Source organism: Gobio gobio (genome assembly GCF_949357685.1).
Source record: "Gobio gobio genome assembly, chromosome: 1".
Taxonomy (NCBI): domain Eukaryota; kingdom Metazoa; phylum Chordata; class Actinopteri; order Cypriniformes; family Gobionidae; genus Gobio; species Gobio gobio.
In genome coordinates, this window is record NC_137097.1 from 34,894,742 (window position 1) to 34,920,253 (window position 25,512).

Below are 25,512 nucleotides of genomic sequence, written 5' to 3' on the forward strand. Positions count from 1 at the left end.
CGAGAATGAACCTCATTGGTTCTTGCTGAAGCTCAAACGTGCTGCGTAACACGAGAATGAACCTCATTGGTTCTTGCTGAAGCTCAAACGTGCTGTGTAACACGAGATTGAACCTCATTGGTTCTCGCTGAAGCTCAAACGTGCTGCGTAACACGAGATTGAACCTCATTGGTTCTCGCTGAAGCTCAAACGTGCTGTGTAACATGAGAATGAACCTCATTGGTTCTTGCTGAAGCTCAAACATGCTGCGTAACACGAGAATGAACCTCATTGGTTCTTGCTGAAGCTCAAACGTGCTGCGTAACACGAGAATGAACCTCATTGGTTCTTGCTGAAGCTCGGACGTGCTGCGTAACATGAGAATGAACCTCATTGGTTCTTGCTGAAGCTCGATCGTGCTGCGTAACACGAGAATGAACCTCATTGGTTCTTGCTGAAGCTCAAACGTGCTGCGTAACACGAGAATGAACCTCATTGGTTCTTGCTGAAGCTCAAACGTGCTGCGTAACACGAGAATGAACCTCATTGGTTCTTGCTGAAGCTCAAACGTGCTGCGTAACACGAGAATGAACCTCATTGGTTCTTGCTGAAGCTCAAACGTGCTGCCTAACACGAGAATGAACCTCATTGGTTCTTGCTGAAGCTCAAACATGCTGCCTAACACGAGAATGAACCTCATTGGTTCTTGCTGAAGCTCAAATGTGCTGCGTAACACGAGATCGAACCTCATTGGTTCTTGCTGAAGCTCAAACGTGCTGCGTAACACGAGATTGAACCTCATTGGTTCTCGCTGAAGCTCAAACGTGCTGCGTAACACGAGATTGAACCTCATTGGTTCTTGCTGAAGCTCAAATGTGCTGCGTAACACGAGATCGAACCTCATTGGTTCTTGCTGAAGCTCAAACGTGCTGCGTAACACGAGATTGAACCTCATTGGTTCTTGCTGAAGCTCAAACGTGCTGCGTAACACGAGAATGAACCTCATTGGTTCTTGCTGAAGCTCGAACGTGCTGCGTAACACGAGAATGAACCTCATTGGTTCTTGCTGAAGCTCGAACGTGCTGCGTAACACGAGAATGAACCTCATTGGTTCTTGCTGAAGCTCAAATGTGCTGCGTAACACGAGAATGAACCTCATTGGTTCTTGCTGAAGCTCAAACATGCTGCGTAACACGAGAATGAACCTCATTGGTTCTTGCTGAAGCTCAAACGTGCTGCGTAACATGAGAATGAACCTCATTGGTTCTTGCTGAAGCTCAAACGTGCTGCTTAACACAAGAATGAACCTCATTGGTTCTTGCTGAAGCTCAAATGTGCTGCGTAACACGAGAATGAACCTCATTGGTTCTTGCTGAAGCTCAAACGTGCTGCCTAACACGAGAATGAACCTCATTGGTTCTTGCTGAAGCTCAAACATGCTGCCTAACACGAGAATGAACCTCATTGGTTCTTGCTGAAGCTCGAACGTGCTGCGTAACATGAGAATGAACCTCATTGGTTCTTGCTGAAGCTCAAACGTGCTGCGTAACATGAGATTGAACCTCACTGGTTCTCGCTGCTGAAGCTTGAACGTGCTGCGTAACACGAGAATGAACCTCATTGGTTCTTGCTGAAGCTCAAACGTGCTGCGTAACACGAGATTGAACCTCATTGGTTCTCGCTGCTGAAGCTTGAACGTGCTGCGTAACATGAGAATGAACCTCATTGGTTCTTGCTGAAGCTCAAACATGCTGCGTAACACGAGAATGAACCTCATTGGTTCTTGCTGAAGCTCAAACGTGCTGCGTAACACGAGATTGAACCTCATTGGTTCTTGCTGAAGCTCAAACATGCTGCGTAACACGAGAATGAACCTCATTGGTTCTTGCTGAAGCTCGGACGTGCTGCGTAACATGAGAATGAACCTCATTGGTTCTTGCTGAAGCTCAAACATGCTGCGTAACACGAGAATGAACCTCATTGGTTCTTGCTGAAGCTCGGACGTGCTGCGTAACACGAGAATGAACCTCATTGGTTCTTGCTGAAGCTCGATCGTGCTGCGTAACACGAGAATGAACCTCATTGGTTCTTGCTGAAGCTCAAACGTGCTGCGTAACACGAGAATGAACCTCATTGGTTCTTGCTGAAGCTCAAACGTGCTGCGTAACACGAGAATGAACCTCATTGGTTCTTGCTGAAGCTCAAACGTGCTGTGTAACACGAGATTGAACCTCATTGGTTCTCGCTGAAGCTCAAACGTGCTGCGTAACACGAGATTGAACCTCATTGGTTCTCGCTGAAGCTCAAACGTGCTGCGTAACATGAGAATGAACCTCATTGGTTCTTGCTGAAGCTCAAACATGCTGCGTAACACGAGAATGAACCTCATTGGTTCTTGCTGAAGCTCAAACGTGCTGCGTAACACGAGAATGAACCTCATTGGTTCTTGCTGAAGCTCGGACGTGCTGCGTAACATGAGAATGAACCTCATTGGTTCTTGCTGAAGCTCGATCGTGCTGCGTAACACGAGAATGAACCTCATTGGTTCTTGCTGAAGCTCAAACGTGCTGCGTAACACGAGAATGAACCTCATTGGTTCTTGCTGAAGCTCAAACGTGCTGCGTAACACGAGAATGAACCTCATTGGTTCTTGCTGAAGCTCAAACGTGCTGCGTAACACGAGAATGAACCTCATTGGTTCTTGCTGAAGCTCAAACGTGCTGCGTAACACGAGAATGAACCTCATTGGTTCTTGCTGAAGCTCAAACGTGCTGCGTAAGACAAGAATGAACCTCATTGGTTCTTGCTGAAGCTCAAACGTGCTGTGTAACATGAGAATGAACCTCATTGGTTCTTGCTGAAGCTCGATCGTGCTGCGTAACACGAGAATGAACCTCATTGGTTCTTGCTGAAGCTCAAACGTGCTGCGTAACACAAGAATGAACCTCATTGGTTCTTGCTGAAGCTCGGACGTGCTGCGTAACATGAGAATGAACCTCATTGGTTCTTGCTGAAGCTCGATCGTGCTGCGTAACACGAGAATGAACCTCATTGGTTCTTGCTGAAGCTCAAACGTGCTGCGTAACACGAGAATGAACCTCATTGGTTCTTGCTGAAGCTCAAACGTGCTGCGTAACACGAGAATGAACCTCATTGGTTCTTGCTGAAGCTCAAACGTGCTGTGTAACACGAGATTGAACCTCATTGGTTCTCGCTGAAGCTCAAACGTGCTGCGTAACACGAGATTGAACCTCATTGGTTCTTTGCTGAAGCTCAAACGTGCTGCGTAACATGAGATTGAACCTCATTGGTTCTTGCTGAAGCTCAAACGTGCTGCGTAACATGAGAATGAACCTCATTGGTTCTTGCTGAAGCTCAAACGTGCTGCGTAACACGAGAATGAACCTCATTGGTTCTTGCTGAAGCTCAAACGTGCTGCGTAACACGAGAATGAACCTCATTGGTTCTTGCTGAAGCTCAAACGTGCTGCGTAACACGAGAATGAACCTCATTGGTTCTCGCACATCAAGCGAGCATACTTGATGTGTCCCACATCTGATGTGAGTTGATGAATGTTCATATGTGAATAAAAGCCTAAATTAAATCTGTTCATCATATTAAGCGATCAAGTCTCTTCAGAAACTTTTGACTAAACCTCTGTAGATAAAAATATGGACTACTTTTACGATCTCTTCATGAACTTTTTGTATCAAAGTGGTAGTTGTGTAGATGGAGGGATGGAAATCTCTCAGATTTCATCATAAAGATCTTCATTTTTGTTCTGAAGATGAACAAAAGTCTTACGGATTTGTAAGGACATGATGGTGAGTCATTAATGACAGAATTTTCACTTTTCGGTGAACAAACCCTTTAAAGTAAAAAAATAACCATAATCATTTACTTGTGCTCAAGTTGTTCCAACCTGTATGAGTTTCTTTCCTCTGCTGAACACAAAAGAAGATAATTATGTTGAAGGCTATGCTGTTATAACCAAACAGTTGATGGATCCCACTGACTTCCATAGTATGGAAGGAAAAGAAATACTATGGAAGTCAAAAATTGTCATTATTGGGTGAACTATCCATGCCTTTAAATATCTGTCTCTGGGAGAAAGAAGTTATAGGGAGAACTCAATTGTGATTTTTATTTCCTTTTATTCATCCCTAATGGCAGTCATTTGTTGCATGTTGTTGTGCAGTTAAAACTAATGGGGTTTGTTTTGTTCAATGTACTGAGGACATGCTATCAAGAAAGTGTCTAAACAATTTAAACCATCCTTGGACTCATTTATATGCTTGAACTTGCATGTGCACACACTGTGATTTAGAAGTCTCTTTTTTTCAGCCACAGATCAAAGTGCTTCCTGTAATGAAGTCATCTGGAACAGGATAGTGAATATGGCTCTGACAAGTGTCTGAATGAGACTGTGCGCTGTGGAGAAGCAGGTGAAAACTGAAGAACAAGCCTTGTGGTTCTGCATCCCTTCACCTGCTTTCACAAAGATAAGGGCGAGCGGTGATCAAAGGATCAGGGGCTGCTATCACCTTCCGGATATCCCACAAACAGATGTTGCACACCTGGGGCATGTTTAAATAGAGCAGTTAATGTCACTATCACAGTGATCACAAGCTAAAACAGGGTGAAACCAGCACACTGAAGCAAAAAATAGTTTTTATAGAGTAAGATAAATGAACAGGTTCACTGCACAAAGCAACGTATATTTTGAAAACATAATAATGTGCCATCAAGTACAGAGATTTGAGTGAGAGAACAGATTTGAGAGGCCATTATAGTGGCATATTTGGCAGGCCAAAAGTTTGGAATAATTAAGATTTTAAACAGTATTATTGTGAAATATTATTACAATTTAAGTAACTTTTTTCTATTTGAATATATTATAAAATGTTATTTATTCCTGTTATGGCAAAGCTCAATTTTCAGTCTTCGGTGTCACATGATCCTTCAGAAATCATTCAGAAATACTTTACTGTATATTGCAAAACTTTAGTCATTGGGCTGCAAGGGTTATCTTGTCAAATGTCAGGATGGTTTTGTCTTATTGGAAACGTGGGGCTATTGTCACGATCACCAGCTGGAGTGCCCTTGATAGCCACCAGAGGGCACTCCATCCCAGACTAGTGCCTCTCTGTCATGAACTTCATTCCCCACAATCCTTTGCCCGGACTCAGCACCCACCTTGTTAGCTCACCCTTTATAAGCCTGGTATAAGTCTTACATGTCTTAACTGCATTTCTGAGCCTTTATATCCTGGTTTTCATGTGTTTAGGTTTTTTGATTCTTTGCCTGTTAATTTGGATTTCTCTATTTGCGTCAGCCCTGAATTCTATTATTGTTTGGATTGTGTTCTTGTGTCTGATAGTGATGCAAAGTCCGAATCATTTCCGCGAACCGGTTCTTTTCTGACAGCTCGGCTCAATGAACCGGTTCAAAAAGCCGATTCATAGGTTCCGGACGTCATCATGCAACGATGTCACTATGCATTTCTTTTATGCTTTTTATACATTTCTCATGTTATATCAAGGAAACATTCTAATAAAATAATCTGTGTCAATGCATATTGAAACAACCGATTTAGGTTATGTGCGTGAGTGCATTTTGCTTAGGCTATTGCCTTTCATTCACGTAAGTTAATGGCGTTGTTTTCACAGTTGATTCGTTTGTCGACTGAAATTTGCGCAACTGCAAACATTACAGGCACTGATCAACAAACGCGGATATTTTCTTCATGTCTAAAGTACTAGGCCTTAAGTAACGAGTAGGCTAAACCAGTCTTAACTCCTTGTTTATTGTCCTTATAAACTCGTTGATTTAAAGTATAATCTGCATGCACAATATAATTTAATAATTTAAATTTAATTTATTTTAATCCCTCGACAGAAAAGTTTTTGCAGGTTTTAATAAAATGTATTTAATAACAGCCTAGTCATAAGCATATTTCCAGTGTGCCTCAGACTTGCGTCGCCAACTCGGTAATCGTCGGCATACCTCGGCAGCTGGTTGAACCGGCTCCTTCGGTTAATTACATTTTTTTTGCAGATATAGACAACATTTAAATTAACTTTACAAGCAATCATTGGATGACAGTTTAAAGTTATAATAGGAGAACAGTAGTCGGAAAGGAAATATAGCCTATATATATATAGCTATATATATATATATATATATATATATATATATATATATATATATATATATATATATATATATATATATATATATATATATATATAGGCTATATATATATATATATATATATATATATATATATATATATATATATATATATATATATATATATATATATATATATATATATAAAGAGGCAAGGAGTCAAATTACACCATTTTTAACAAATCATTGTATAATTCCACAAGTTTGACACTTTTTTTGTTAACTTCTTTTAGTGTCCTAATTAAGTTGTTCAAGTCACAAAGGTAATTATTAAATTTGGGTATTGATGATGAAAATACATTTATGAATAGTATATTTTGCCAGTAAGATACATTTCCTATAGGCCTAATCTATGCTATGATTACAATGAGTAACATTACAAATTATCTCACAGATGGTTAAATCAATGACAAAACTGGAATTTGAAGCAATTAATTTTGACAAATCAGACCAGAATTCTTTGATAAGGGGGCACTTGAAGAAAAGATGATCAATTGACTCAATACTGGAATTAGATTACATATTACTTATTCAAATGAACATTACCAAATTTAGATGTAATCTCGTTGGTTGGGTAAATATTATGCAAAAAAATTAAATGTAATTATATAATATAAAACTTTATTTGGTACACAAAATGTATAAGGTAGTAACCATGCTTTTTTCAAATTGATCTTATCTATTAAAGAATTCCAAAAGAATTTTCCCCTTGGGATGATTCGTTTCCTTAACTCAAACATGTTTCTTATAGACGTATTACTACATTTTGGGTCGTAAATACTCTTGTCTTCAACCAGGAAATTCTGTTCAATTTTAGCTATCTCTTCAAAAGATAGATGACATCGTTCTTTTTTAGTCGGACATGCTACTTTTTTTTGCTGCTTTTTGCGTCATCAAACCGGAACTAAAGTTCGATTCAGTCCGATTAGTGAACCGGTTTGACGGGTCACTGAGATTTCAGATTCTGGATTAGCTACTTTTCCAATAAATACTGCGTTTGGGTTTTCAATTGTACGTCTCCGTCTCCGAGCAGATTGTGATTTTGTTTATATATATATATATATATATATATATATATATATATATATATATATATATATATATATATATATATATATATATATATATTAATTATCTAGTGATAAAAAATTACTGTGGTCCATTCATTGATCTACCCCAAAGGAATGAAGGGTTGGCATGAATAGGGTTTATTTCCATAGTAGAAGCAGACTGTTAGAAACCAGCCTGTATTCTGAATTAATTCTCAATTGTTTATGCATTTGGCAGATGCTTTTATCCAAAGCAATTTACATTTCATCAGTTCATGCATTGAACTGATGTCACCCCTGATGTCCATGAATGCTATACAGTACCAATGATGAATGGTTTGTCTAATAAATATTTGGCATGACAATATACATTTTTTAATTATATATATTTTTAAAAACACACACACACACACACACACACACACCTTTTACACATTATACAGACTGAAGAGGAGAGGTCCACGTCACAGAGGTCCATTTAAAGGTGCCTATGTTCTCTTCAATATACATTTTTATATTTTAAAAACATTTTACACATTATACAGACTGAAGACGAGAGGTCCAAGGACTGAACCCTGGGGGACGCCACGTCACAGAGGTCCATTTAAAGGTGCCTCTTCTATATAAACTTTTACATTTTAAAAACATTTTACACATTATACAGACTGAAGATGAGAGGTCCAAGGACTGAACCCTGGGGGACGTCACGTCACAGAGGTCCATTTAAAGCTGCCTATGTTCTCTTCTATATAAATGTTTACATTTTAAAACACATTTTACACATCATACAAACTGAAGAGGAGAGGTCCAAGGACTGAACCCTGGGGGACGTCACATCACAGAGGTCCATTTAAAGCTGCCTATGTTCTCTTCTATATAAACTTTTACATTTTAAAACACATTTTACACGTTATACAGACTGAAGAGGAGAGGTCCAAAGACTGAACCCTGGGGGACGCAACATCATAGAGGTCCATTTAAAGCTGCCTATGTTCTCACAGGAACAACTTCCTTCTGTATATGACCTAAACCATGTCAGTATCAGTTTTCCAGTCTGTCTAGGAATTAACTGTGGTCTCGAGTGCATGCTGATACAGCACTGATATTTTGTCCGAATCATGTATTCATTTGAATTTCATTAAGTATTTTCACACGTACAGTCTCTATGCTTAATTTGTGATGGGAAACCAGGTTGGAAATCATCAAAACTCTTTGATTTAAATTATTTATTTGGCTTGTTAAAAACAAATTTTGCATGAGAAGCAGGGCGCAACAAAACGTCTGTGAATTTTTTAATTAATCTGACATTTTTAACTGATTAATCCAAAATACTTATTTGGCAATTTCATTTTTGCAGTCCTGTAACCTGTTTTTCCCATGTCCAAAGATTCACTGAAGTGACATCATTTTCTTACTTATCTTTGATATAGCCACAAGACTTTATGAGAGTGCAGCTGCTTCCACAGTTGTCCCTCCATCTTCATGTCATGGTTGGCATAGAAGGTCAGAGGCTTCATGACCTTGTCATAGTAATGGTCTGAGAAGTTATTGTAATTATCTGTGATGAAGCCATACGCAGAGACCTGAGAGAAAAGCCAACATCTATTTAGCAACACCTGTACCAAAAGATTTTGGGTTCACTCTAACAATAAAAATCCCATAAAAATAGCATTTTAGAATTTAAATGGCTGTTTTAATGATTAAAAACGCAGGAGGTGTGTTTACCTGGTCACATGTGTGTAAAGCAGTCAGCAGCATTAGAGCACCCGTGCTGGGCATGTACACATCTCTGTAATCATCCAGCTGTGGGGATTTCAGAAACCTGTTCATCAAAAATACAATGACATTACATTGAGGGAGAGAAAGAAATGTGACCAAATGATGTGTGTAGATTAATGCATTGGAAAATACGTTCACCTTTGAGTCACATATTGAATGAAGGTTGGATGGATCATCTTGAACTGATGATTTTCAGGATAATATCCAAAAAATGTTGAGGGCCTGTTTTATTAACCAAATAAACTGAAGTTAAAGAAACGTTAAAATAGCAAATCTAGAAGCAGACTGCCTTTTAGAATTTCAATCCAGTGCAATTCAAATAAAGTAGCAGAATTCAAAATAATAGTTTAAATTTAAAGAAGCAAAATAAAAAACTGAATAAAAGATATTTCCTTGTTCTGTATGAACAAAGGTATTGTCATATAAAACTCACATAAGCTATTTTAAATATGAACAATATACTGTACACCAATCAGGCATAACATTATGTGTGTTGGTCCCCCTTTTGGACTCCGCTAGACCCCTGAAGGTGTGCTGTGGTATCTGACACCAAAATGTTAGCAGCAGATCCTTTAAGTCCTGTAAGTTGCGAGGTGGGGCCTCCATGGATCGGACTTGTTTGTTCGGCACATCCCACAGATGCTCAATTGGATTGAGCATCTGTGTTGTTTTGGGGATGCTCTGTCCCAGTCGTCTAGCCATCACAATTTGGCCCTTGTCAAACTCGCTCAAATCCTTACGCTTGCACATTTTTCCTGCTTCTAACACTTTGAGGACAAATTGTTTGCTGCCTAATATATCCCACCCACTACCTGGTGTTGTGATGAGGAGATAAGTGTTATTCACTTCACCTGTCATAATGTTACGCCTGATCGGTGTATGTTCATCATATAAGATGAATTCAGGTACATTTTGGCCATTTATTACCTTTCATTTCAACAACAAAAGTAAATTAAAAATGTATATATTAAAAAAATATATTAGTAACAGCCATCTTACATATTCAGTACAAAAAACCCTCAAAGAATTAATGAAGTATAGATGTTTTGATTATCTATTATTAATACATATACTGTATGTGGTTAGCTCAATACTTTAAATAATTATCAGTAATCAGTTTTGGTCAATGTTATTGAACAGAGAAATGTGTCTGACCAGAGAATGTTGTTATTTTTATTATAAACATCAGGGAACGAATAGCCATAATTACTTAATTAAGGTAATTTTTTAGTATTGTATGTTGTATGTTAAGTTCTTACATTTCTTTAAATTTAAGAAAGTAAAATTTCTTTGAATTGTACATTTCTCTTCCTGTCATTCCAGTAACCCAGGAAAACAAAGTCTTTTGAATTTTATTTATTTATTTATTTTTATTTTTTTTATGTCATTACAATTGTTTAGAGCAGTGGTTCTCAAACTTGTCCTGGAGTACCACCAGCCCTGCTCATTTTTCAGGTGTTGCAGTCTCTACTAATGAGCTCATGAGTTGAATCAGGCGTGATAGATGAGGGAGACATACAAAATGTGCAGGGCTGGTGGTACTCCAGGACCGGTTTGAGAACCGCTGGTTTAGAGCATAAAAAACAAATAGATTTTTTTTTTTTTGGGGGGGGGGGGGGGGGGGGGGGGGGGGGTTATATTCCATTCATATGTAATGGTATGTCCTCGTAAGTGGACACCGGGACTCAGTTGTTTAAAAAAATAAAATGACATGTTTAAAGATGATGTTAAGAAAGATTGATAAACCATTTTACTTTATGCATGCGTAAAATGGCCATACATGGGTTTTCCCGTTCAATGCAATGTATATATACACTGTATCGAAATTGCATATTAATGTGTTCTTGGAGCAACATGTAATGAAAAAAAAGTGTAATAATGGGAGTAATAATTGGTAACAGTTTCATAATAATATCTAATATTTTATAGGAACATTGATATGTTATTTCTTTCCCTATTCAACAGAAACAGAACAGTCATATTTTGATTAGAAACCCAATAAAATATTCCTGAGATGTTGATTTATAACAAACAACTTGAAAATGAGTCAGATTTAAATGATAATTATAAAATATATTTCCTTAAGAGTGCTAAATTTGACCATTCAGTCATTTTTAAAGACCAAGGAGTTGTTGTTGTCCTGGTGAAACCTCAAAACAAATGTTGCCTCTAAAAAGCCCTGAGCGGGCTCTTTACAGGACATCCAGACTTAAAACTGTGACAGTATGGTGTCATAGAAATTCACTAAAATATAATGTCCTTGTACGAGGCTAGGACAGTGGCACCAACGAGGTTAAAATCCATTCTATGTTGGGCATGTGGCCAATTCAACTCAAATTCATTAACTGAAAGTGGCATTTGTCATAATATAATAATAATAATAATATGAAATTTGCCCCATCCTGACACTTGTCATCTTTTACAGCATATGATTAGTGTCTGTCATCTTGAACAAAATTATTTGGATGCCATACTTAAATAAGCCACTTCATCATTGTATTTAAATTTGAAACAAAATACCAAAATCAAGTGTTTTCAGAACATTTTGCACACAAATTTTAATCAACTTGTGTCAAGGTCATTATTAAGCCAGTTCCTTGTGAATTCTACCCAGCCCAAATTGTAGGAGTAATGCACCATCTGCTGCTCATTTTGTGCGCTGCAAGGTTCCTGCTAAAATAAACTAAGACGTCAGTAAATATCATCGTGTAGGAATCGTATTGTTACACCTACCTGTCACCTTTATCAGGTCTGGAGGGTACAGGCACACGCAGGATGGCAGCGGCCAACATAGTGTAGTCTCGAGTTTGCGCAGGTATAAAAATATATCCAATGCCCTGTGGTAATAACATATAAGACTTTAGCCATTTAGCACTTAAATTCACCAGCAAAGGGCAACGTTTCGATTTATAATAATTCCTAAATTGTAAACGGTTACCGGGTCACGTGGCACCTCTTTGAAGCCATCTTCGTAATAAGCAGCCAAGGAGTTCTCGAGGGTGTTGGTGGTGAAGCCGTAGAAAGACGTCTTTGTCCCAACATCATCTTCAAAACTTTTGAATACTGCCCCATTAACCCTAAAAAGAATTAGAATTATTATTAGCATCATGATTGTGGTAACTAATAGGTGGTAACTAATAGGCCTAATTTAAAGACAACAGAGTCAGAAATGAACAAGGGCTCAGGGGAAAAGGCCTCTGAAAGTGACAAAAATGCCCTCAAAAATCCTCATTTGATATCATATTCCATGATATTTTGTTCTGATAATTGGTTTAGTGTATGCTAGATCAGGGGCTTTTAATCTTTTAGATGCCATGGACCCCCAAATATGATTATTTTCCTGTGAGGGAGCCCATCCTAAAATTTAAAAAGGCATCTATAGTATAAAGTTTGTATCTTTATTAGGGCTGTCAAAAGATTAATCGCATCCAAAATAAAAGTTTGTGTTTACATAATATATGTGTGTGTACTCTGTTAATTATTATTTATATATAAACACACACACATTCATGTATATATTTAAGAAATATTTGCATGTATATACTGTAAATACATTTATATAATCTATAATATATATAAATATAAATGTTTTATATATAAAAATAACATTTCTTTCTTAAATATATACATGCTTGTGTGTGTATTTATATATAAATAATAATTAACAGAGTACACACACATATATTATGTAAACACAAACTTTTATTTTGGATGCGATTAATCGCGATTAATCTTTTGACAGCCCTAATAAAGATACAATTATACTGTGAAGGGGAAAAAAATACTGATGTCAGAATGTTATTTGGAAAATATTTTTTTTTACAGTATTATGTTTTTATCCTACTCTTCACAATACTGTACTGTTAAATTCATTTAATTATTCACTTATTTTATGCTCATTTTTGTTTATTTATCTGTCCACATCTGGTGCCATGCACCTAATAAGGATTTCTAACAATAATGGAAATTGCTTTTACTTATTTTTATATTGTATAAATATTATATCAAAACAATAGCATCAAGCAAATAATAACTTATTATTGTGCAAGAAAAAACTAATAAAATAACAACAAAAGACAAGCAATTAGTAAAATGATAAAATAAACTGTTATATTGTTCATCGTTACATTTAAAACGTATTAATTACACTGAGATCTGAATCAATCATCTAACATAATAACAATTATTCAGTGTATTCTAGGAATGTTAGCTGAAACTTTTTAAATAATATATAAATATATAAAACATATTTTAATAAAATAATTACCTTTCAATTCTACATCTATGAGCATTGATGCATCACAGACTGATGGCATTATAGAAAGGCTCTGTTCACTGTCTGTCACTGATTGGTTTAGAGAGATGATGTGGTTGGTCATGTGATCTCAACATGTCTGCCCCCATGAGGTGACACACTCCAAGTAAAATAAAACTGCTATTTATTTGGCTACTAATTAATATCTACTAGATAACTGTCCTAATTACTTTCTAAAGTATTTCATTACCTATTAATTACTTTCTAAATCCCACATCAACCGCCTTTTAAGCTCTTTCACTGCTGGTTGAACTGCAGGAAGCAAAAATAAAGCTGGATCTATTAGCCTGCAGTATGTAACAAAAACACTTAGGAAACTCTCTCAAAAACAGGGACAGAACCCAACTTAGACGAAAAACAAATAAAGAACGTCTGAAAACAAGCACAATATATATATATATATACAAAAGGCTGGAGCTGAATCAAAGAAACGAGTAAGGTGTACAAACTTAATTTAAAAAACCAAGGAAACTCTAACATGGGAAACAAAGGACGCGCAAACCCACCTAAAACAAACACAATAACAAAATTAGTTGCATTAAAACATGCATTTTATCATTAGGCATTAACTAACTAACCCTAACCCACTATTGTTTTATGTAGAATTGGTCTATACAATATTTAATGCAATTAAATTAGAAGTAACTGAAAATTACAGAAAGATTATATCTCATTATAATCCCTTACTTTACTTTTTCAAGGGAAAAGTAATTAATTAGTAATGCATTACCCAACACTGTATGACATATATGGTTTTAAACATTGTGTTTTTTAAACATTATTTATTCTTATATAAAAAAAAGGTTCTTATTGGATTCCACGAAGAACCGTTAACATCCATGGAACCTTTCCATTCCACAAAATATTCTTTATAGTGGAAAAGGATTATTAAAATGTTCTTTACACTAAGAATAAATGGTTCTTTGTAAGAACTCTTTACTGAAAGATTCTTTAAATAACCAAATAAGGTTCTTCTATGGCATTGCTGCAGAAACCCTTTTATTTCTGAGTCTGGAAATGTTACTGTGTGCACATATACACTCACCTAAAGGATTATTAGGAACACCTGTTCAATTTCTTATTAATGCAATTATCTAACCAACCAATCACATGGCAGTTGCTTCAATGCATTTAGGGGTGTGGTCCTGGTCAAGACAATCTCCTGAACTCCAAACTGAATGTCAGAATGGGAAAGAAAGGTGATTTAAGCAATTTTGAGCGTGGCATGGTTGTTGGTGCCAGACGGGCCGGTCTGAGTATTTCACAATCTGCTCAGTTACTGGGATTTTCACGCACAACCATTTCTAGGGTTTACAAAGAATGGTGTGAAAAGGGAAAAACATCCAGTATGCGGCAGTCCTGTGGGCGAAAATGCCTTGTTGATGCTAGAGGTCAGAGGAGAATGGGCCGACTGATTCAAGCTGATAGAAGAGCAACTTTGACTGAAATAACCACTCGTTACAACCAAGGTATGCAGCAAAGCATTTGTGAAGCCACAACACGCACAACCTTGAGGCGGATGGGCTACAACAGCAGAAAACCCCACCAGGTACCACTCATCTCCACTACAAATAGGAAAAAGAGGCTACAATTTTCACGAGCTCACCAAAATTGGACAGTTGAAGACTGGAAAAATGTTGCCTGGTCTGATGAGTGTCGATTTCTGTTGAGACATTCAGATGGTAGAGTCAGAATTTGGCGTAAACAGAATGAGAACATGGATCCATCATGCCTTGTTACCACTGTGCAGGCTGGTGGTGGTGGTGTAATGGTGTGGGGGATGTTTTCTTGGCACACTTTAGGCCCCTAGTGCCAATTGGGCATCGTTTAAATGCCACGGCCTACCTGAGCATTGTTTCTGACCATGTCCATCCCTTTATGACCACCATGTACCCATCCTCTGATGGCTACTTCCAGCAGGATAATGCACCATGTCACAAAGCTCGAATAATTTCAAATTGGTTTCTTGAACATGACAATGAGTTCAATGTACTAAAATGGCCCCCACAGTCACCAGATCTCAACCCAATAGAGCATCTTTGGGATGTGGTGGAACGGGAGCTTCGTGCCCTGGATGTGCATCCCACAAATCTCCATCAACTGCAAAATGCTATCCTATCAATATGGGCCAACATTTCTAAAGAATGCTTTCAGCACCTTGTTGAATCAATGCCACGTAGAATTAAGGCAGTTCTGAAGGCGAAAGGGGGTCAAGCACAGTATTAGTATGGTGTTCCTAATAATCCTTTAGGTGAGTGTAAACTGGGCTGCAGATTACACACTTCATCTTAAATGTTCATTTGTGAAAAAGGCAGCTCATGTGATTTTCTGATAGAGCGCACAAACCTGAAAACATAATCGTGACTGTCTATGACTTTCCCCTGCCGGGATCCTTTGAGGATTCCTCCATTCCCCACCACGGCGCAACGCACACATGCATCTGGCGTTTTCCGCTCAAACAGACGACTGTTGCCAGGATGTGAAAGCAAAGAAAGAGTCCTGCCAATTTCTGGAAAACAAAGGTGCCTTTATGATTTTGTTTTGTTTCCTTGTTTGTGCTGGTGTTGCTTCACAGTGACTGTAGTGAGGGTTTACCATCGATAGGCTGGTCCTTCCAGCCGTAAGGCAACGGTTCGTTCTGGAGCTTGTGCCAATGTGAATAAATAAAAGAATCGTGCCACTGCAGAACAGGCACTAAGAAGCTAAAAATTTTTCTCAGACTGTCGTCCTTCTTTATGATATATCTCAAAGAGCAGGCTGGCACCTCCTCTTCAGCTGTATCGCTTACAATCCAGCTTACTTCTGTATCCCTGCTGGGCAAACATAAAAGAAAGTCTTTCTTTAACAAGAGGGAAGAGGATATGAATTAATATGCAACGTTTTACCCCATTAACCCTTACACAACACATCCCCGCATATTAACCCTTACCTCAAAGTTTCCCCTTCAAATGTTAATGGGATATGACACAGAGTTTCATTGCATTTCAGCACATTTAGAAGAACAGTAGAAATTAAATGAATGGTTTAAATCCACATTGTCGACTATTGAAATTTGCTGAGGATATCATCTCGAATTTGCCTTACCAAAACAATGACCTTCCTGAAATGCTATGAAATCACTGTAAAAAGTGATCAGTTGATTTAACAAAACCAGTCACATAGTTTAATGACAATGTAACAAAGACATTCAAAAAGGTAATTTCGATGTGGTTGTGAGGCTATGAGGAAAGAGTGTGTAATAACTATGGTATGCAATTTAAAAAATTAACTTGGCATGAGGCGTATCTGTGTCAACACCTTTCCATCAAAGGAAAAATCAAATTTATTCAAAATAAATATCAAATCATGGTGTAGCAATCATTACTACGGTTCTTATATTACAGTATAATATTTGTATATGATAACTATAGTCCTCAGCAACAACTCATTGAAAAGTTCAGGGACGATTAGTCCCAGATGAGATTATGAAAAATGGGCCCCTGTGGTGTGAAAATGCTTGATTCTAAAAGAAGTGATCAGTTGATTTAACAAAATCACAGTCACATAGTTTAATGACAATGTAACAAAGACATTCAAAAAGTGGTTTGAAGACTATGAGGAAACAGGATCTGTAAGAACTATGGTATGCAGTTATAACGAAACTTTGCATGAGGCGTATCTGTGTGTATCTGTGTTTGACATTTATTCTTTCCCTGCCAACGTTTTTGAAAAAAGTTGCCAGCCATATAGAATATTTTGTTGTATGAAGATCTGAACATGTCGAAAGAAAGAATAGACCCTCTGCTTTTAAACAAATTAACCCATTTTATTATAGCTTCATGCACTCTTTTTTTTGTCAACACTTGAATATGGGTAAGTTTTATAAAAAAAAAAGCACCATTTTGAGGAAAAAGCTGAGAAAATCGTGTTTTTGTCAAAGACTGTGTCTGTATCTGATTCAGAATGATGATCAAAACACAGATGGAGTAGATGAAGTCCATCAACACCCCCAAAGCTTCACAGTCCTGTAGCTCGTCCTGGGTCAACATTTCATATTAGGCACTTTTTATTTATATGCAGTTTACTGTTACATTTCCTGTACACAATTCCAGTAGTTTTAGTTTCAGTAATGATTTTGATAGTCACAGTTTAGTTTTATCATATATATATATATATATATATATATATATATATATATATATATATATATATATATATATATATATATATATATATATATATATATATATATATATATATATATACTGTATATATATTTCTTTTTTTATATATATATATTTTATATATATAGTTATACTCTATATTTATTTCATTTTAGCATGTATCATTTTATATTTTAATTCATATTTTAGTTGTTACAGTTCGAGAAGGAAGCAACAGAACTTTGATAGTTTAGATTTACTGATAACCATGACCTTCAAGGAAAGTTTTACAAGAAAGGTCTGTTTTTCAAAAAATAGACTGTCACAAAGGCATGAATGTGCCTTTTGTTAATTATTGGGAACAGAATACACAAAAACAAAGCTGCCTGTGAATCAATTTACATAAAACACAGAGAAAATGGACACACACGGTGTCCACAAAATTTGCTTGAACTCCTGTGAACTCATTAACAAGGCAGTAGATTTGGTTTGAACACTGGTGGCTTAACATGTGAAGCATTTTATTTTTTGCTAAATGTTTTTGTAACATGTAACATTGTTTACTGCAATTGATGAATTAATAATTAACGTTCCTTGTTTGCATAGGATAAATATGAAGTATTTTATTAACTTTATTATTTAAGCATCCGGAACCTGTTCAGTTTGACTGTTCAGTTTTACTTCAAAGTGCCATGGGAAGTCTAACTTCACTTCACTTGGATTTCACGGGCCTTTAAAGCTCTTGATTATACTTTGTACTTGCCTTAAAAAAAGGCATTTGTTAAAGCTACTGTTACAGGTATAACCATTGATGGCTTAGGGAACTAAATTAAAGGATTAAATGGGATTTAACAGTATTAAAAGGGATAGAACGGTAAAAGTTCCTGTTGCCGGTTGCATAAACTGCTCAGACTAGCCTTAAAAGTTAGTCATCTAATTTTCTTCTTCAAGGCTGGTTGTAACTTTTTAAAGTCTGTTACCTAAAAGGGTAGATTGGTCTTATTTTAATCAGAGAATTAAGTCTTGTCTTGCTGCTGGTTGATCAAAACTAGTTAAAACTGTTTGAAAATAATATTATATTTTAAAATATGCACATTGTCTCTTATTTGTATTTTAAAAAACTAATAAAAGGTTTCTTGTCTCGTCACATTCAGTTATGAAGTAGGCTACATAAATCATGTAAATGATAGCATATGTTCAATTCAAAATGATGAAATTTTATTAAAAAGTTTGCATCACTGGATATTACTGTCGGTCGCTGAACATTTCTAACAGTTGTCAAATATTATCCTAAATGTTTAGCTACTTAGGGGCCGTTTACATGACACCATTTTCAACTAAAAACAGAAAACTTTTTATGCGTTTTGGCAGTTCATTTACACAACAACAGCGTTTTGGGGGCCTGAAAACGCAAACTTTTGAAACTGGTACTGTTATCATCACGGTGTAAACTACAAAAACGTGAATTTGTGAAATCGGTGACGTCATGCGCATGCGTATTTCATGTTCAGTCTATAGGCGCGTAGTGTTTCTTTACAAAGTGACATTGCCACCTACTGGCCTGGCATGAATAATACAGCATTTTTAGTCTCTATCACTGATCCGTGAGAACAGAGATCATTTTGATAAAGTTGTCATCAAAGTTGTCAAACTTTTCAGTTTTTAGTACATCGTTGTCATGTAAACACTTAGTTACCATGCACTCTTTCATTGCTAAAACTAAAGCATCTCATTCACACTCGTCTTCTGTGAACAGTAAGGCCCGCCTTCTTTGATTTGATTGGCCATCTCAATTACTTTGTCATTGACGAGCACTGAGGCAAAACAGCATCAAAATGTAACTTTTAACCCTTTTTCTTATCCTAACAACAAACAGAGAACAGCATCAAGAATATCATGGCCCAGTGTCACAGACAGGGCTTAGCTTAAGCCAGGATTAGTTCAATTAGGACATTTGCTTTTATAAACGTGCCTTGGAAAAAAACATTACTGGTGTGCATCTTGAGGCAAACTATGGCACTGAGTACTTACTTGATCATTTACTTTATATTTACTCCTGACTTAGTATATCTACCATTGTTGTGTTTTGCATGCTGACTTTTGAAGTCTGTTTGTGACTCAAGCATGGTCAACTGCAAGATATTGTTAAAAATATAGCATGATTATACACTCACCTAAAGGATTATTAGGAACACCTGTTCAATTTCTTATTAATGCAATTATCTAATCAACCAATCACATGGCAGTTGCTTCAATGCATTTAGGGGTGTGGTCCTGGTCAAGACAATCTCCTGAACTCCAAACTGAATGTCGGAATGGGAAAGAAAGGTTATTTAAGCAATTTTGAGCGTGGCATGGTTGTTGGTGCCAGACGGGCCGGTCTGAGTATTTCACAATCTGCTCAGTTACTGGGATTTTCACGCACAACCATTTCTAGGGTTTACAAAGAATGGTGTGAAAAGGGAAAAACATCCAGTATGCGGCAGTCCTGTGGGCGAAAATGCCTTGTTGATGCTAGAGGTCAGAGGAGAATGGGCCGACTGATTCAAGCTGATAGAAGAGCAACTTTGACTGAAATAACCACTCGTTACAACCGAGGTATGTAGCAAAGCATTTGTGAAGCCACAACACGCACAACCTTGAGGCGGATGGGCTACAACAGCAGAAGACCCCACCGGGTACCACTCATCTCCACTACAAATAGGAAAAAGAGGCTACAATTTGCACAAGCTCACCAAAATTGGACAGTTGAAGACTGGGAAAATGTTGCCTGGTCTGATGAGTCTCGATTTCTGTTGAGACATTCAGATGGTAGAGTCAGAATTTGGCATAAACAGAATGAGAACATGGATCCATCATGCCTTTACACCACCACCAGCCTGCACAGTGGTAACATGGTGTGGGGGATGTTTTCTTGGCACACTTTAGGCCCCTTAGTGCCAATTGGGCATCGTTTAAATGCCACGGCCTACCTGAGCATTGTTTCTGACCATGTCCATCCCTTTATGACGACCATGTACCCATCCTCTGATGGCTACTTCCAGCAGGATAATGCACCATGTCACAAAGCTCGAATAATTTCAAATTGGTTTCTTGAACATGACAATGAGTTCACTGTATTAAAATGGCCCCCACAGTCACCAGATCTCAACCCAATAGAGCATCTTTGGGATGTGGTGGAACGGGAGCTTCGTGCCCTGGATGTGCATCCCACAAATCTCCATCAACTGCAAGATGCTATCCTATCAATATGGGCCAACATTTCTAAAGAATGCTTTCAGCACCTTGTTGTATCAATGCCACGTAGAATTAAGGCAGTTCTGAAGGCGAAAGGGGGTCAAGCACAGTATTAGTATGGGGTTCCTAATAATCCTTTAGGTGAGTGTATATTAACCCAAGTTTTACACAAGTTTCAATCAAGTTTATGATATAGGCTACGTGTTAGCAATAAAATTGTAAAAAAATAAATAAAAAAAATAATATATATTTTTTTATTAAATCATTAACTAGATGACTTTGGGAAATGAGTGAATGCAACTAGAGAAAGATAACTGCAGAAGTGGAGGAAATGAGTGAAGTCTTGCTTGACAAAATTGCACTTAAACCAATCAATTACACTTATAGGGTTTTGAGTAAACAAGGTATTTGAATAGTACAGATTACTTGTCTGGCTATCACCAGACCAAGCTCAATTTAAGATTGAACATTGGTCTGGGGAGTCTGCTCTGTATTTTCTACTGCACAAGAGGCGTGATAAACGAGCATAAATTAAATGACATTAATTGGCATTTGGATAGTCTTTCAACCAATCAGACCACAAGAGGCGAGATCAACGGGCAACGACCCATCGCTTCTCTATCCGTCATCGTGTTAAACCCGCCAATAGCGTGCCAGGTGGATAAGCCAGTCTGTGATTGGTTCCCGCAAAAGTGTAACAGAAGCATTAGAAATGAATGTACAGGTTGCAAAGCGAAATCAAATCCCTGGCAGATCAGGCTGGGTTTACCCAGTCTAACAGATTACTAGATTTTATCATTAATTAAGACATTAAAGGTACTGTAGGAGATCTGGGTAAATGCTAACTTTAGCCTGATAGCACTGAAAGCATACGATCCTGCGAATCGCTGTCCAAAGCCACGCCTCCTGAAAGCATGAACACGAACAACCCAGAAGACCAGAGAAAACGTACAGTCATTCACCGGTGAGAAAACATTATAGTACAGTTAGTAACCGTACAACATACCAAACGTAAAAAACGAAATTAGATGCAGCAAGTTTTCGGTTTGTTTAGCTAGCAAAACTCATCAGTGTGTAATACCTGACCGCCGGGTCACACGTAGGAACTGCAGAGGATGAGACGGCCGTAGAAGGAGTGTTAGAACTCACACTGAAGGGTGCACGTTGTGTGCAAAATATGCAACTAGACGAATTGCAGATGAGCAGGCAACTGTAGAACGTTGTTTACGCCACTTGTTGTCAGTTCTGAAGGAAGGTCAAGTTATTGTTGCTGCTTGTCTGCCATTCTCGCTCTGTCTGCACAGCGTACGTGAACACACTTTGATATCCCACAATCCTGTGCTTTCCATTCTGTGACAGCTGAGCGGGTCAGCGTTTGCTGGTCAGTTTGTGTGTAAATGTATGTTTTTTTACCATCATTTTCCACTTCTGATTCATTTCTAGCAAGAAATTACTAATGTAGTATTAAATATTTGTTTTGTTCTCACCAAAGCTCTCTCTATTTTGATCATTAAATGGTTACACTGCCTAAAAAGTCTATCCGAAAGAGTTTCGTGAGGTGCCTTCATGCACAAACACTGCCTTACAAGCCATTGTCTGATAAGGCAGCGAGGCAACGAGTCAGCTGCCTAGGTATTTGGACACAGCCTATAATGTCGAGATAATATTGTATTTGAGATGAGTAACAATGGTGAAATCTGTCCAATAAACTTGCATTTTTGCTATTTCTGATAGAAATGTGATATTGGAATTGATCTACAACAAAATAGACAGAGCTTTGGTGTGAACTAAACAAATATGTAATTACTACATTAGTAATTTCTCACTAGAAATGACATCACACAAACTGACCAGCAAATGCAACTTTCGGGCGCCATCTTTTTTTCCAGCTCAACTGTCACAGAATGGAACGCACAGGATTGTAGGATATCAAAGGCAGCGAAGGATACAAATATGCTGCCTTCAAAAATCCATCAGATGAAGGTATCTCTGGAGACAGGAAGGGAACTACCATTCGATTCGGACGTGCCTTGGTGCCTTCCTGCCTTGAAATGTGTCCTCCGAAGGCAGCATTTTCCAGGTTTCGGACGCAGCCATAGTTTAAATAACTTGTACGCATGCTACACGCTCCGCACTCACTTTGTGACTTGAATAAGTCCCACCCACTCATTAATATAGAATTTGCATACAAGTTGTGAAATAAAGGGAAATAAAATAAAAACTACAACTTTACATTTTAATTTGAACTGTGTAATTATTGCATGAGTATTAATAAAAAGCTTTGTAAAAAACTGTATTTGCAGTTTATTTTTCACGTTTGCCTTTTCATTTTAATATCGGCAGTCTTGCCTCGAGGTGAAAGTGGAATGTCAAATCACCAATTTTTCCAATTGACAGGGATGATGCATTGTCACGGTGAAAATTACATCATTTAATTTCAATTTTGTCACATATTTTGCATAGTTTTCTATAATGAAATGGTTAATCTGGTAGAAATAGAAAATGTCTTCCGTACTTCCATACTAGTAAGAATTGTAATTATGTCAAACTGATGTTTTCAAATCACTCTTAGTGCACGAGACAAAAAAAGTGTGTCTGTAATTTACCTCTGAAATGCGCTCCAGTCCCTTGATGATATCAGTCCCAGCGAAGTCCAGCAGACAAAGCAAACACATAAAGCCATAAAAGATCTAACAAACCACAATTCCATGTTGCGACCACAGCGTGTGCGATAAATGCACGGAAAGATTGCCCTGTTTGGACAAGCAGAAAAGCTCTTCATATTGAATGCTTTTTAAACACCACCAACCTGCATTTGAAGCATCTGAACTGTTGTACAACCAGTTTTACAACACACAAGGAATTTGTGGGAAACGAACAGGAAACTTAATTTTACCTCTGTGCTGTAACTAATCTGAATTCACGTGACAGTGCGTATCTACTATTAGAAGTGAATGACACAAAAAAAAACATTTGCACTGTGAAATTCAGGTTCTCCAATCATCTTAATCCCAATGCTAGTCCATACAATGACTGCCACGGGTGGCTGCAAGTGTAAATCCAAAAGACAGAATGCATGACGCAGAATGAACAATGCTGGATAACTTCCAATAAAAATTGATAAACCCCTACACACATAAACCATTAACAACATCAAACAGTCAACAGAAAGAACTGATGGCTTAAATAGACAGAAGGAATGATTGATGGACCAAGAGGTGTGTAACTCAATCTGAAACCATGGGAACAAATGAATAACGCAAACTCGGTCACAGGGGAAACCATGCAAACAACATGACAATGCATTTATTAACTAAACAAGACACGAGCGTGGCAATGACATGCCATAGAGAATTCTGTGTGATAGTTAATGAGACTATGTAAAATAGTTTGATCTGCACAGTTCATTCTTTAAACTTTAGAACTTTAAAATTAAATCTGAATCATTTTCGCCACTATTAAGGTTGCCTATTCAAAACTAAGATGTTGCTGTGAATGATTGTGGAATCATGGAATTCGTCGTCTTCACCTCCACAGCTGATGGAAAGCAATCCGACGGAAATCATGTTCATGGACGAGTGAATGTATTAAAGTTTTATTAATGTTACTGTGGTATGATGGAGGTCAGGGGACAATTTACCTTGTTTTTATTATGCTTATATGCCGTAGTCGGCCGATGACACTCCTTTTGTATTGTTATTTTTTTATTTATTTATGTTGTGCCGTGTGGGTGGGGAATAACCACTGGAGTGCAGTGCTGGAGTTTCACCAGTTAAACACGTTTGTCCTAGCGAGGGCCATCAAGTGACAGTGACAGTAATATTTGAATGCGTTCAGCAGTAAATCTCTGAGCCATTTCAAGTATTTTTTCTTTTGTTTTCTGCCTGCGGTAACTATGAGTGAAACGTCACTTCATCATTGTGTTTCAGACATTGACACCTTGAGGAATAAAGGTCAATTGCACTTATTCAGTCATCAAAGATTCAGAAAAATGTTGTGCAGAAAAAACACACTTACACTCTTAGATCAGACAGAACGCGTCTTTCAGGTTCGAAAACGCGAGGCGCACTGCCTTTTATTGGTCGACGTTTTTCAATTTAGAAAATAGCAGTCCGCAGCGGGGTTTTTTTTTATGTTGCTAGGAAACCCCCGAATCAGCTGTCCTGTCAGTCTCATCAAAGTAACGGTCAACACAACGGAAGGCCCGCTTCTACATTCATTCGATTGGACAGTAGAAAAAAACCTGATTATTTTTTTACAACTTCAGCCGCTCCTTCTAAAACGCAAGGCACAGCAGGCGGTTAAAACGTGAGGTGCCCGGAGTGCATAAGCAGCACGCATAACGCTCTCTGCCAACAGAAATCTATTAAAAATAGGCGCCTCTCGCTGCAAAAATGTGTTCTGTCTGATCAGGGCCTTACACACTTTTGGTCATCAGTTAAGTCACTTCACCTCCATTCATAAATCCTCTCCTGTGGCCTCATGGGATAGTAAAGTGTCCATCGTATGCACACTTCAGCATCTCGCCAGAAGCAGTAGGTCATCCAGGTACTTTTTTGCCTACTGTAAATTCAGACATACTCTTCTCACATACTGCTCTTCACCTAGTAGAGAAGTATCCGATTTTGGATGCATCCTGAAATAGTATCTCAAAATAACACTGGTGCGGTGAAACTCTTTACTTTTACACAGGATTATTTTGGTTGTGTATGTGGTAGTTCAGTGTTGACTGTATTTTCTTATTTATGGAGTGATAACAAGAGAAATCCAAGAACTCTAGTTAACTTAATACACAGAAAATAAAATAGTTTGTCGTGGT

The 25,512-nt window shown here is 37.6% G+C and overlaps 1 protein-coding gene across 3 annotated transcripts; it reads right to left on the reverse strand.

Annotated features, from left to right (window-relative positions):
- Positions 1-7,575: 7,575 nt before the first annotated feature.
- st6galnac2 (ST6 (alpha-N-acetyl-neuraminyl-2,3-beta-galactosyl-1,3)-N-acetylgalactosaminide alpha-2,6-sialyltransferase 2) lies at positions 7,576-23,805 on the reverse strand. Of its 3 annotated transcripts, none has more exons than XM_079833245.1 (9): positions 23,590-23,805; positions 23,300-23,446; positions 15,910-16,127; positions 15,661-15,823; positions 11,938-12,076; positions 11,733-11,836; positions 9,138-9,221; positions 8,946-9,042; positions 7,576-8,803 (listed from the first exon to the last, which is right to left on the reverse strand). In XM_079833245.1, the coding sequence occupies exons 1-9, from the start codon at positions 23,664-23,666 to the stop codon at positions 8,636-8,638; spliced, it is 1,197 nt and encodes a 398-aa protein (XP_079689371.1). In that variant the 5' UTR covers positions 23,667-23,805; the 3' UTR covers positions 7,576-8,635. The 3 variants fall into 3 exon arrangements, with proteins under 3 accessions (XP_079689371.1, XP_079689372.1, XP_079689370.1); XM_079833246.1 differs by having other exon boundaries at positions 15,910-16,124; positions 23,590-23,724; XM_079833244.1 differs by lacking the exon at positions 23,590-23,805 and adding an exon at positions 14,921-14,977 and having other exon boundaries at positions 15,910-16,124; positions 23,300-23,524.
- Between the last annotated feature and the right edge of the window lie 1,707 nt (positions 23,806-25,512).

Coding starts and splice junctions, on each gene's coding strand:
- st6galnac2 (XM_079833244.1), bottom strand. CDS start 23,475: ATGAAGAGCTTTTCTGCTTGTCCAAACAGGGCAATCTTTCCGTGCATT. Junction 16,125..23,299: donor GACTGGAGCGCATTTCAGAG/GTAAATTACAGA, acceptor TTTGCCCAGCAG/GGATACAGAAGTAAGCTGGA. Junction 8,804..8,945: donor CTTTACACACATGTGACCAG/GTAAACACACCT, acceptor CTTTTCTCTCAG/GTCTCTGCGTATGGCTTCAT.